At 57.5% G+C, this 13,388-nt stretch overlaps 3 protein-coding genes across 3 annotated transcripts; all 3 read right to left on the bottom strand.

Moving 5' to 3' along the window:
- Positions 1–747: 747 nt before the first annotated feature.
- LMJF_21_0790 (putative small GTPase) lies at positions 748–1,614 on the bottom strand (the record flags this gene model as incomplete). The annotated part of the gene is made up of 1 exon (XM_001682962.1): positions 748–1,614. The coding sequence occupies one exon, from the start codon at positions 1,612–1,614 to the stop codon at positions 748–750; it is 867 nt and encodes a 288-aa protein (XP_001683014.1).
- A 1,847-nt stretch (positions 1,615–3,461) lies between these two features.
- Positions 3,462–5,810, bottom strand: LMJF_21_0780 (conserved hypothetical protein; the record flags this gene model as incomplete). Its single annotated transcript, XM_001682961.1, has 1 exon — positions 3,462–5,810. The coding sequence occupies one exon, from the start codon at positions 5,808–5,810 to the stop codon at positions 3,462–3,464; it is 2,349 nt and encodes a 782-aa protein (XP_001683013.1).
- Positions 5,811–10,701: 4,891 nt separating this feature from the next.
- LMJF_21_0770 (conserved hypothetical protein) lies at positions 10,702–12,195 on the bottom strand (the record flags this gene model as incomplete). The annotated part of the gene is made up of 1 exon (XM_001682960.1): positions 10,702–12,195. One exon carries the CDS (start codon positions 12,193–12,195, stop codon positions 10,702–10,704), a length of 1,494 nt encoding a protein of 497 aa, XP_001683012.1.
- Between the last annotated feature and the right edge of the window lie 1,193 nt (positions 12,196–13,388).

The raw sequence follows: 13,388 nt of genomic DNA, 5'->3' as shown, positions 1-13,388 counted from the left end.
GGCGAGGTGTTTATGCGCGTGTGTGCACAAAAAGCACTGGAGAGAGAGAGAGAGAGAGAGCCGCATCAAGTCATTCTTTTGTTGGTGTTGCTGTTGGTGTTGGTGGTGGTTTTTTGTTGTTGTTTTTGCGAGGGGACGTATAGTTTCGTTTGGCTTTTGTGCTGCGTTTCGCATTGAAGCGCATCTCCTCAGCAGTGGGCACGTGGACACGTGTGTAGGAGGTGTAGGGGTAGGCTTGTAAAGGTACGGTGTGCGGAGTGAGACCAAAGAGGGAGGGGAAGAGGGGGGGTTGTCCTTTGAAGGTTTTGAGTACACACCTTGTTAGGGAATGTACCGAGAGAGAGAGAGAGATGAGCCGGCAGGTAAGCACCGTCCATCGAGCCATCCCTTCCACAAATGAGGGGAGGGGGGGGATATCTGCCATTCGGGGCCCTGGCTTGGGTGGAAGCAGCAAGGTCTTCATACTGCCTCTGCTGTTTTTTTTTGTTGTGATTGCTTCAGTTTTCTGTGTGTCGGTGCAGCAGTGCGATCAGCAAGGACACACACACACACAGGCTTAAACATGCGGCGGCGGCAGCAGCAGCAGCGGCACGAACGAAAAAGGGGGCGATAGTGATACAAGTGTGTGGCACAGGCCTCAGATCCACTGGTGCGCTTATCATCGAGACGGAGAACAAGGTAGTGCACGAGCGGAAAGCTGCTGGCAAAGAGAAGAGACCAGTGTCACGTACATTGATGAGAAAACTGTCAGCAACAACCGCTTTTGTTGGCCGCCGCCGCTGCGTCAGGGGAGCCATCGGCGCTAAGTGTGATCGGCTGGTTGGTGCCACTGCTTCCGTAGCGGTGGGCCCGGGGTGGGGTGATGCCGCCGTACACGCGACCTTCGCACGGGGAGCTGCGGCCTGGAGTCACCGCCTCCCCGTCTTCCGTCACCACCATCAACCCGCGCCGTGCACGCGAGCGCGACGGTGTGCGACCACTGATGCCGGTGTAGGCACCCCCGCCACTGCTGCCACTGCTGCCACCAGCAGCAACACCACCGCCCATGCCGGTGACCTCGCGACTACGCGCAACCTGTGTCGCCATTGCACTGAACACTTCCGCTACGTTTTGCCCCGTCTTCGCGCTTGCGAAGAAATGCGAGGCGCCCAGCTCTGCCGCCATAGCCGCCCCCTCGCCCTCGCTCACCTCCCGCTCTGCCAACGGGGTGTCCGCCTTGTTCCCGCACAAAACGAGTTGTATTTTGCCCTCCCCCACAACGGCGTAGAGCTCCTTGGCCCACGTGCGTACCTTGCGTAGCGTGTCAGCGTCGGTGACGTCGTACACGATGATGGCCCCATCGGCGTTACGGTAGTACATTGGCGCGAGTGCATGGAAGCGCTCCTGTCCCGCCGTGTCCCACAACGCCAAGTCCACTTCTCGGATGGCGCCGGGGGCGCTGCTAGCGTCATTGATGGGGACCGCCTTGGAGCTGTGCATACTCGCCTGCACCGTGCTTGCCTCTTTTTCATCAAACGCGTTGTGCACGTAGCGCGAAATGAGCGACGTCTTGCCAACACGGCCCTCGCCGAGAAGCACAACCTTGAAACTGAGGTCCTTCATTCTCGTATCCATCAAACTACGGAGGGGAGAGGGAAGCGAAAGTGTTCCACACCACACCTACACAGCAAATGTATCAGATGAGGGCTGATGTATACGTGTGCGTGAGCGCGAAGAGAAAGCAACGAGGAGGGGAGGAGTGTGGGAAGGGAGCAAGCAGAAGAAAAAGAAAACAAAACGAAAACAGAGGTAACAACGCCCAAGAAACCGGTAGGGGTGCACAGTTGAGGGCTGCGCGCAAGCAGGCTAAACCAAACAAGATGGCACGTCACAAATTTGAGGAACGAGAGAGAGTGAGACCGACAGAGGGAAGCAGCGGCTCAGATGTGTGTGTGTGTGTGTGTGCGCGCGCGCGCGTGGCCGTGTTAATGCGAAAGAAGCCACGAAACAAAAAACGCACGTCGCGCGACTTCGGCCACGGCAACGGGAACTCGTTGCCAGGTGGAGAGGTATAGTACTTGCGCCTCCTCAATACGAGAACAGACAAGCTCCCTAACTCGCGCACACGCGAAGAGACTGACTGAGTTCCTTCCTGTGCCCGTGTATGCTGTGGTGCGGATGTGCGTATGTGGACGAAAGCAGCAAGAGTACAACACGCAGCTGCAGCGCAAGCGGTGGTGGTGACCGGGGAGAACGACGGCGGAAAGAGGGAAAGAGGGACGGCCCAAGGTAAGGATGCATGAGAACAGAGAAGGATAAAAGGGGAGAGGACGGCGAAGGCTCGCAGATGCACTGATCTGATGCTTTGCAGGCGGAAAACACGCATTCTCCAGGGGGCAACCTCATCCTCTTCCCTCATTGCCCTCAGATACAAGAGAGGCTTTGGGCGAGAAGAGTCCCTGGTGGGACGCACCAGGTGCGGATGAGCAACTTCTGTCTTGTCAGTGGTCCCGATGTTCGTGAGCACAAGAAGCAGCAGCATCCTGTACTGCGCCTCTCTTCATGCCTCGACCCGTAAAAACTTTCTGTACGCCTGTTCTCCTATCAATGCCCACCTGATGACAGGGGAGGGGCACATTCCTCTCAGTGCGGGGCACCTCAGGGACCAGTGCACCCACTCTCTCTCCGTGGGAGAGCCGGGCGGCCTCCTTCCTCATCCCCTGCCAAGTGCCGAACGGCTTGTGGTGGTGACGGGGTCTGGTGCCTACGCCGCAGGGGGGGGGGGGTCAGAGCGATGTATCGCTGCTGGTGCCGGCGGTGGGGTCCTCGACGACGTTGCGTCGGAGTGGCCTGCGACAGTGAGGCAGATCTTCGCCATCCACGTAATGGGTAGAGCGTCATCGTGACCCGAGCGTCTCCCACCCACCCCCGGGCCCTCGCACCGCCCACTGGTGTGGGGGGCTCCTGGGCGCCACCGCGAGGGGGATGCACCCGGTGGCGGCCGGCATGGTGGGCGCGGCTGCGCGGCGACCCGCGAGGCACGGGTTGTGGGCGTGGGTGGGGGCAGGGGCCGTGCTGTCCGATGGCTGGGTCGGCGCATTGCTGTGGCGCGTGTGTGTCTACGGTTGCCATCGGGCCACGCGAGGTTGGGCCTGCGACGGAGGAGGAGGCGTAGAGAGGCATTCGACCTCGTGTTGCATGCCAGTGACGTGAAAACGTGCAAACGAGCTGTGTAATGGTGTTGTTCCCTTTATTTTTCTTTGAGCGGGAGAGTGGAACGTGTGACGCCGCTTCTGCGACGCCGCTAACGTTTTTGTCCGTGGGCGTGCGTCGCACCTGCGCCGTTGCAATCTCCTCTGTTTACCAGGCGCACGCGCATTGTGACTGTTTCATGTCACGCATGTACATGGGCACCCACACGTATATGTATGCACCTGTCTGCGTGTGCGGACAGGCATCCACCTCATCCACAAGATGAACTTTCACTTGGCACTCGGCAACAGCTGGCTGGGGGGCTTCTGCGCGACGGGTGTGGCAATACGTAGGCCGTACTTATGGTACAGCGCGTTCAAGAGCCCCTTGCAGTACTCCATGCGAGCGGTCGTTTCCGCCGGTACTCTTAGCTGGGCATCCAGCTGCTCCTCCCAGGCCTGCAGACGCTCCAGCTCCAAGCGCGCTGAGGTGGTCGATCCTGCCGCTGGATCACCCACTTCCGTCAGCTGTAGCTCCGCGCTTCCCAGCGTAACCGAGCCATAGACCGTCTCTTCAGACCGCAGCTGCGCAAAAGCGATGCCGGCGTTGGTGACAAGGTCCAGCGGCGGCAGCGCCACTTGCACAGGTCGAGCCTCGACGTCCTTGCTGTCATCCACAGTCCGCGTCTCTTCCGCCAAATTCGTTGAGCTCACAGCGCCACCGTCCCCACCCCGCGGAGAACTGTGAGAATGACAATGGTGGCGCCGCTGCTGAGTCTGATACCCAAGCACTGCCAGCTCAGCAGCCAAGGCTGCTTGCAGAGAGTAGCGACATCTCATGTTCTCTCGCACGCGGGCTTCCTGCACCTGCTGCGCCTCGGTATCCAACAAGAAGCGCAGGCTCTCCGGCGGAACCTTCTGCGGCGCGACGTGACTGCGCCGCAGCAGTCGCCTCCACGTCTCAGTGAGAGTGGCTCTCACGTGGGCGGCTCGAAATCTCGAAATCGCTTGAGCAAGCGAGGCTGCTGACGTCGCGAGCGCTGCAGAGGCGTGCTCTGGCGCTGACTGCGAGACGGGCAGCTTGCCACGCCGCACCGCACGGCGCCACCGATCGGCCTCTGTTTCGTTGCGCTTTCCTCTCGCCAGCGTCGCCTCCGTGTCGCTCGCGTCCCCTTCCGCTGGGTCGCCGTGAGACAGCCACGTCGCGTCGTCCTCCTCCAGTCCCAAAAGCACCTCCTCCGCGGACACTGTTGACTCCTCGTACCGCAGAAGAAACGCCACAAGCGACCCTGCCTTGGCGAGGTTGTCCGCCGCCGTCTGCAGCCGCTGCTGCGTTGCCTGCACGTGAGCGAGACCTGCAGTGACTTCCTCGTACAGGGCGTGATGGTGCTCACGGCACAGCTGCGCATCGAGTGGGGAGTGGAGACCAAGGAGGGTGACCTGTTCCGCCTGACGCTGCAAAGCCTGGTGAAGTCGGTTGAAGGAGAGTCCCAGGAGCCGCCGCACCGCCATGAGGCGCCGCACGTGCAGCGTCGCTGCAGAGGAACCAGTGGGCACACACAGCTGCGCTGAAGCACTACGACCACCAGAAGACGTCGCCTTGCCTAAGCAACGCTCGAGCTGGGCAAGACGCGCGGCGATCGTCGCGTTCTCGTCAAAGCTCACGGGTGGCCACGCTGAGGCATGTGACAGGTGATAGAGAAGTCTCTCACGCGCTGTGGCGCACGCAGGCCGTGGTGAGCCTCCGGTCGCCGAAGAACCGTACAGAAACGCGTCATTGACGTGGTATTGAAGCAAGAAGGCGTACCGGCGGTTCAACTCCACGTACTCAGCGACTGCTAGCATCTTGTACCGCTGCGTCAACCATAGCAGAGCGAGGACGAGCTCCTGCGGCGAAGCGTCGAATGGTGTTTGCAGGTAAAAGGCGTCTCGCCGATACCCCACCTGGGCCAGGCAGCGCAACACCAAGTACCAGTCAGTGATGGGCAAGGCGGTGCGCAGACGGCCGCCATAGACCTCATCGAGCGGGCATCGAGATGACGGTCGCTGGATATCGTGGAGATCACTGTGCAGCATACTAGCGCCGTCTGCCTCTCGCTCCCAGGCGGCGGAGGGCAACCCAGACCACAGGGGGCTGTTAGGTGGCAAAGGATCCCGCACGCAGCGCGCCAGGCGCTCCTCGTCTGACTCACCCGGGTACTTCCACACCAACCGTACCGGCGCTTCACGACTCAGCGAGGCCTCCTTTGCATCCTCGCCGTCCGCATCTGACGACGACGAGTACACCACCTCGTACGTGTCCTCCGCGCCACCAGTTTGAACCTCAGCCTCCCTGCATGAGAGCGGGCCACGGCGACGTCGGTGCTTGTCAAGGACGGTGAGGCAGTAGAAGACGGCGTTGAAGAGAACGCGCCACAGCCCGTTGCGGAGGAGCGCCGTGACCTCTACCAGCACCGCCGCCGATGGGCCCTTCGAGCCTGCGCGGTAAAAGCTCAAGTACTCTTCCAGCCCCCACAGAAACGACTCGGCATCTTCGGGGCTGGACGGCCCTGTAGCATAAGGTGACATCTCCTCCGCCCTCCCTTCCCAGCGCATTTCGAGGAATCCCAGCGCTGCCCACACACGAGCAGCAATGTGCATCAATGCCGGGATACCCGCAGCAGACAAACTGGACGGCAGCGCCACAGTCACCCTGGTTGGCTGCGAACACGAGGATAGTGGCGGCGCTTCGGCACCTTGTTGAGAGGAGGTAGACGTCTTTACAGAGGCAGATGTTGTTGTGCGAAGAGGCGCTGGAGTCCGCCGCGCCGGTGAATCTCCGCCTTCCGCCTTCAAAACATCCTCGCGCACCACCGCGACGTGGGCCCCACCGCCCTTGGACGCAGCCCGCGGCACCCGGGCTGGTGCTGACGAGCCACCGCCAGGAGCAATGCGGTTTGGCTTCTCTTTGTCAGTCGCTCCACTATCTCCGCTCGCAGCCCCCCTCGAGGTCTGCCGAGACAAGCGCACAGGCGCAGCAGGCGCCTCTTGCCTGGCCGGCGTGGGGATGACTGCCTCACGTGACCTGCCGGCGGTGCCCCTCCGCGGTGCATGCGAGTCCCTCCGCTGAGACATCTGAAACTGCTGATACAGTGCCGCCAGCCGATCCACGGACGACGACACCGGCTGACCGGAAGAGGAGGCGGATGACACCCCTCCATCGTGCGGACGATGACCGTGTGGGGAGGAGACGGAGGGCATATGGGGTGCCGGATTCGAGCCACTAGGGCCCCCGGCGCGCGTGGAGAAAGACGGCCGCACTTCCGGCGAAGACGCAAAAGATGGCAGTGTCTGTGATGTGCTAAGGGACGGTGCGTGGTCGGCGCCAGCACCGACACGAGATCTCGATAGCTGAATCGGGGTCAGCTGCGACGCCGTGCAACTCGATGCCAGCTGGTCCCTCGGCGTCGTAGACCGCACTGCAGTCACCGCTGCCCGGAAAGCCAAATCGTCACCCTCGCCATCGTCACTGTCAACGAAAGGCTGTACAAGTCGGACAGTACACCGACGGGATAGCTCCTCCCCACGCATGGCGGCCACTTCCGCAGGAGAGTGGTTGGGAAAGGGGTTGAATTCTCTCTCAAGCTTCGGCTAAAGATGAGGACGCGAAAGATGCGATATGCCTCGACAGGAATCGGGAGCTGGTGCAGCTCAAATGGAGAGACGGGTCAGGCGCCTCCCTCCCTCCCTCCCCCCTCCTCCTCCTGCACGCCCTTTATCACTCTAAGTGCTGTGCTTTCTGTTACTTCCAACGCTTCTCTATCTCCTATACTTCACCGTCTATGTTGTGTATTGCATGTGTATGTGTGTAGGAGAGAGAAGGGCAACCCATCGCTGATACAAACTACGTCGTGCCGCGCGCAACAACCCGTGGAGTGAGCAAGATAAGTTGGCACGTCGTATCGCCCTCTCTCTCTACCTTGCGTGTGGGAGGGAAAAATTATCGATGAATGGAAACGAAAAAAAGAAGAATGCTGGCATGCAAGTCAAACAGCGGCGTGGGCGCTTGTGTATCGTACCATCTCTCTGTATGTCGGCCTTTACCCGAGGGGGAAGGGGGGAACTTTGTTCGTGAGACGCTCGACGTGTGTTGCAGCCTCTGATGCTAGGCCTCTCGCTCTCGTTGCTTTGTTTGTTGCTCGCGTGTGCGGGGAGAACGTGGTGGCATAAGTACAGTGTATCTGGTTGTGTTTGTGTGTGTGTGTGTGTGTGCTGAGTGATGAAGCAGGCGTCGAAAACAATATACATCCATACAGAGACACGGGAGCCAGATGGGTGAAGGCAGAAAGGAGAAGTGCAAGAGAGATTTCACTTAAATTGCGTGCTCAACCGACGCGGATGCAGGGCCGTGGGGAAGGGGAACCCTTGACCTTCTTTGCAGCCTTCACCAACAGTTCAAGCGCGTGCCCCTTTGGAGACACTCATCAACTGCTTCCGTAACTTCACTACGTCGGGTCCTCTGAGTCGCTCGTCACCAAGCAGCCGAGCATCCACATCGCTCACCCCAGTACTTCCTCTTGGCCTCTTGCATGTTACGCAGAGAAGTAGAGGCATCGATGAGCAGCCACACACGCCCAACAAGGCACACGAGTCGAGAGGCGTAGACGACACGTAGCGAGCTTCCGTCGCCACAGCAGACAGGTACGACACTGTGCCTCCCTTTCCGCCCGTGTGCGTGTGTGGGTAGGTAGGTAGGTGGGTTTCGAAAACTACCTTCTTGGTTTTCTACTCTTCTTTTGCGTACATAAGACAGCACGAGAGAGAGAAAGAGCAAGACAGGACATCAAAGTAGGAAACCACAAAAAAAGGGAAAAACGAACGAAACAGCTGAACCCAGGACGTAGACATGGACATACATACACAAAGAACACACGCAGCCACACAAATGAAAGCATCGTAGCACACCAGGGGAGAAGGGGAAAGAAGACGACCATACCAAAAGTGAAACGACAGAAAGACAAAACAAAAAACGAAGGCAAAGAGAGATCTTAATTGGTAGCTGTAGTAGCAGTCGCAAGTGATGTCGTAAATCGCATTGCAATAAGAAAGAAACGATGACGGTGCGGGATCCACTTTTACGAAACAATGGCCTCCCACTTGCTCGCTCGCGCGTTGCTCCGGTTCCTCCTCCTGCTCTGAGTCGTCTCTATCAGACATGCACTCTAAAGTTCAACTGCTCCTCTGGGTGACTCTCTGCCCCTCCCCTCCATCCCTCTCCACCCCTCTTTCTTCAATTATTAATTAACAGTGTTGATAATAAAAATGAGAACCCGCGAAGAACAATGTAAAAGGACAACGTCAGCGGAGAAACGCTCAACGCCATCAAACCCTTCGCACGTTCTCTCCCTTCGTTTTGTTCCGTTTCGCTGCTCACAGGAGTGGCAATATTGCATGTTGGGGCAGTGGGTGTCTGGGGCGTCAGAGAGACATGACAAAGAGGAAAAAGAAACAAATGAAAGCAATAACAGCGGCAGCATAGGGCTGCGCACACACGCACATGGACAGTCACATACACACACCCAACGCCACTCGCACAACTATCACCACATCCCGCCGCATGCACCTGAAAAGTGACAACGTATTCGGTGCTAAAGAGGAAAAAACAGGGCTTGGAGATAACAAGAAAAAAAAAGACGAGAGCGACAGAGAGTGAGGCGGAAAACTTGACAACCGTAAGCACGCCATCCTACAGGCCGTGCACCTGCAAAAACTCAAAGAAAAGATAAAAAGAAAAGCATAGATTTTTTTTCTCATATACCCATTCTTCCATGCAACACGAGGTCGAATGCCTCTCTACGCCTCCTCCTCCGTCGCAGGCCCAACCTCGCGTGGCCCGATGGCAGCCGTAGACACACACGCGCCACAGCAATGCGCCGACCCAGCCATCGGACAGCACGGCCCCTGCCCCCACCCACGCCCACAACCCGTGCCTCGCGGGTCGCCGCGCAGCCGCGCCCACCATGCCGGCCGCCACCGGGTGCATCCCCCTCGCGGTGGCGCCCAGGAGCCCCCCACACCAGTGGGCGGTGCGAGGGCCCGGGGGTGGGTGGGAGACGCTCGGGTCACGATGACGCTCTACCCATTACGTGGATGGCGAAGATCTGCCTCACTGTCGCAGGCCACTCCGACGCAACGTCGTCCAGGACCCCACCGCCGGCACCAGCAGCGATACATCGCTCTGACCCCCCCCTGCGGCGTAGGCACCTGACCCCGTCACCACCACAAGCGGCTGGGCACTTGGCAGGAGATGGGGAAGGAGGCCGCCCGGCTTTCCCACGGAGAGGGCACTGGACTCTGAGGTGCCACGCGCTGAGGTGTTCCCCGTTATCAAGGCCTTGAAAAGATGATAAAACAGCAGAAGAAAATCGATTAAGTTGATACAGCCTCTGAAACCCACTCCTCTTTTTGTACGCATTCAGCACCCTCAAACATCATCTTCTTGTGTGTTTGCATTCAATGGTTTGGTCTTCGGTGCGCTTGCTCTTCCTACTTGCCTAGAGAGCTGGGCCTTCGTCATCCCCGGCTCCTCACGAGTTCTGCCGCTTTTGGTGTATGCATTAATCGATTACTTACTACATGCTGGTTTCGTTTCGATGGGGAGGGCAAAGAAGAACAATTCGAGGTGCACGCAGCAATGCAACGCATACAAAAGAGAGAGAGAGAGAGAGAGTGGCAGGTGGTGCAATGGGCACCTAAAAGAAAAGCGGAAAACGCAGAGAAGTTTGAAGTGCGGTCACCGGAGGGAGGGGGGAGAGAAAGAACAGGAAACAAAGGAGGTGAAAAATAAAGCAAAGATAGGCAATCTATGGGAAACGTAGATGACGACCCTTCGCACGGTACTCCCGATGCTGTTATCCCGCATGCGCAGAGCACACACACACACACACACATGCTTAGACATTCGCACACTGACACAAAGGCACACAATATACGCGCGGCACCACGACCTCTCCACCCCCCCCCAAATGTTCCATTTACGGGAGAGGCGAAAGAAGGCACTGGATGGGGAGGGAGGGAGGGGTGCACTCGTGCTGTTCGATGGATATCAGCAGAGCTGACGCGTGAGAGGAAGTCGTACATTCGTCGAGGGCGCAATGGAAAAAAAAGGGGGAGGTCGAAAAAGGAAAACGAAGGAAAGACACGTGTGAACCATTACCACCAACATAACAAGACGGGAAAAGGGGGAGGTAAAGCAAAGCAATAACAGAACGTCGAGCCCAGGAGTTAGAGAGAACTGACTTGCATGGAAGCTGACTGATCTCTCCCCCTCTTCCGTACCATCTTCTTGCTTTCTACCTCTTAAAGGCGGTCTTTGGCAGCAGTCGCAGCAGCGGAGCCGTTGAGAGAAGTGATGTGAGGACGAAAGTGAGACGGACTTGATAGGGCCCCCAAGAGCAAGTAACGGACAGGAAGGCGTGAAAAAAAAAAGCAGTACCAGTGAATACGAGCCAGCCACGCGCACACAGTGTATGCCGCGCAGTCAGGAGTTCGGCTACTTCCTCGTTGTGACAGCGGTCCGCCCGGATATAATGCTGTATCCGCCGGTAGCCAAGGGAGTGTTGGCCTCGCTCGTCGCGAGACTCATGCCGCCTTCTGTGCGGCTGCTCGCGCAGCCGCTTCCGCTCATCCCGTTGGAGCGGGACGCCATGGCCGGGGGAGATGCACCATCTGTGTACTTGGGCGGGGCGATCTTTCCGCCCGCACCGTTCTTCTCCTGTGTATTGGGATTCATCGCCGGGCTGTTGGTACAGCTGGGTGTCACCGTGTCGGACTGATTTTTGGGACGCACATCGTACACACGCAGGTGGCCACCAAAGCCGAAGCCGCCTGGCGGTATCTGCGACGGAGACTCTACGTGCAGGAAGGCTGGTGACTTCCCCGACGGCGGGGTCACCGCACTGGTATTGGGCGTGCGTAGTGCGCCACGATAATCCGGGAACGGCGGGAAGGCACCACCAGCGCCGGAGTAAGGCATAGGGCTGCCGTTTTCACTGCTGCCGCCAAGGGCCGCGTCGTATGGCGGGATGGCACTCTTAAAGGTTGCGGAAGCAGGCGTGCTGGCGTTACGGTGGTTGATCCTTTTCGCCTCAGCTATGGCGTTGAAATCGTCGTCGCTCACGTCGCCAACCGCCAGCGGGGTGACGGTGTAGCAGGTGTCACTGATGCTCACCGTGCGCGTCGAGGTGGTGACGGAGTTGAGCGAGCTCAGGATCTGCGGAGGCGGTTGCAGGCGGACTTCAAACTCGCGGCAAATGTGGATATTGTTGCAGTCGTCCAGGTACCGGCAGCGATGCGCTAAGTGCAGACGGCAAATGAACTTCGCCGGCAGCTCAAGAATATCGTTCTCATCGGGTACCGATCGCTTCTCTGCCGCATTGATGGACGCGCAAGCGGACTTCTTTGGGACGTTGTGCACCAAGTAGCGGCGCAGCCCGACTGTGCACGCCACACGGTCCGCAGGAATCAGCTCGTTGCTGCCACCGTTGCCAGTTATGAGAACGTACTTGAAGTGGTTTTTCAGCATCGAGATGTCCTGCGGGTCTTGGTGGAAGTGGCAGCACGTGGGTGAGCTCAGCGCCTCGTAGCGCAGCTGCGGGATAGCAGACGGCACCACGTGCGCCTGGCGGCACCAAGCATGGCGGCACCGGCCTTCCAAGAAAGCTATGCACAGCGACGGCACCGTTCCAGGCGTCGAGGTGGCGTGGGTGGGAACAAGCAAGTGCAGCGGCACCCGCAGCTTGCGGGTCATCGGGTCCAGCACCCAGATCCACTTCTCATCTTCCTTCTTGTAATCTGAGCTGGCGCTGGAGCTGTGCTTTTCCTCACTCACCTCCGCGGTAGGTGCCGCGCTTCCCTCCTCGGTCGCCGTGTACCCGTTACACGTTTCTCCGCCTAACGGGTGCTGGAAGTCGTCGCCCTTCCCCTTTGAGCCTAAGGAAGGCCCCGCAAAGGGTGCTGGCTCTCGCAGATGGGTCGAATAGCTCATTCGCAGCGCAGCTCACCAGACCAACGGAAATGCAGTGTGATCCAAGAAAAGGGGGTGATACAACGTGCGTATGTGAACGCGTCGGCAACTGTGTGTGTGTGTATGTGTGTGTGTGACTATTTATAGGTTCTCTCTGGCGTGTATCACGTCAACAGCCTGTGTTTTGTCCCTTTTTTGTATCTACTCACATTGAAAGTAACGAAACAAAAATTGATAATATGAACGAGGAAGGTCTCCCTGTATGTGTGCACTTGCGTCTGTTTATGGTCAACGCAGGATGCCACCAACAAAAAAAAGTCAGACACAAACAAGGCAACGACAAGAAACAGAAAAAAAGACACCTTTGCTTATTCTGCAAGTGTTTGTGTGTCAGTTTTCTTTTTTTTTGTTCCTGAAGCAGAGAGGCAGGAAGATGAGGGGGGATAATTTTGAAAAGGACGCAATCGAAACAGTGAAAAACAAAAAAACGAGGAGTAGCGCCAACGAAATAATATATATATATATATACTGGATAGAAGACGATGCAGATACAAAGAGAAGGAAACAGACAATAAAAAGACAGGCCAGGAAGAGAGAGAGAGAGAGAACAACACCAAAAAAAAAAGGAAGGCGGAAAAGCAAAAAGGGTAAGTGGCGTCAGGAAAAAAAAAGACAAGAAGACAGGACACAAAGACAAGAAGCCGAGCAGAAAACGTCCTCTTCTTTATGTGCGTGTCTATCTATATATCGATGTACAGTTCTATCTTGCTCAGGTGCCTTCGATGCCACTACAATCCAATCCTGCTTGCCCCTCCTTTCCCTCTTTCCTTCTGTTACTCTCTGCGTTTTTTTTTCGTTGCCTCACTTTGATCCTTCGCCTCTTCTCGTCTTTCTCTTGCACACTTTTTTTTTCGAAGTTGCTGTTTCCCTTTCCTTCTTCCCCGTTCTCTTTTCCGCTTAGTTAGTTATAGAATTAGAAAACAAGAAGGGTGAAAAGGGGGAGAGAAGATGTCGAAGCTCAGCAAAGACGTCTGTGCGTATGTTGGTCTGGGGAAGGAGGGGGAGGGGGGGTCTGTTTGAAGAGGAGTGGGAAACAGAGAGAGGTGTTCGATGTTAAATGGGTATCCCGGGGGTGGGGGGATGCAACAACGAATGTGGTGAATGGATTCGCAGACAGAACAAGGGCAATGAAGGTAGAGATGTGACAGAGGAAC

Source organism: Leishmania major, chromosome 21 (assembly GCF_000002725.2).
Source record: "Leishmania major strain Friedlin complete genome, chromosome 21".
NCBI lineage: Eukaryota > Euglenozoa > Kinetoplastea > Trypanosomatida > Trypanosomatidae > Leishmania > Leishmania major.
Note: the sequence above shows the minus strand (reverse complement) of the source record. Positions and strands in the feature narration are given on the sequence as shown.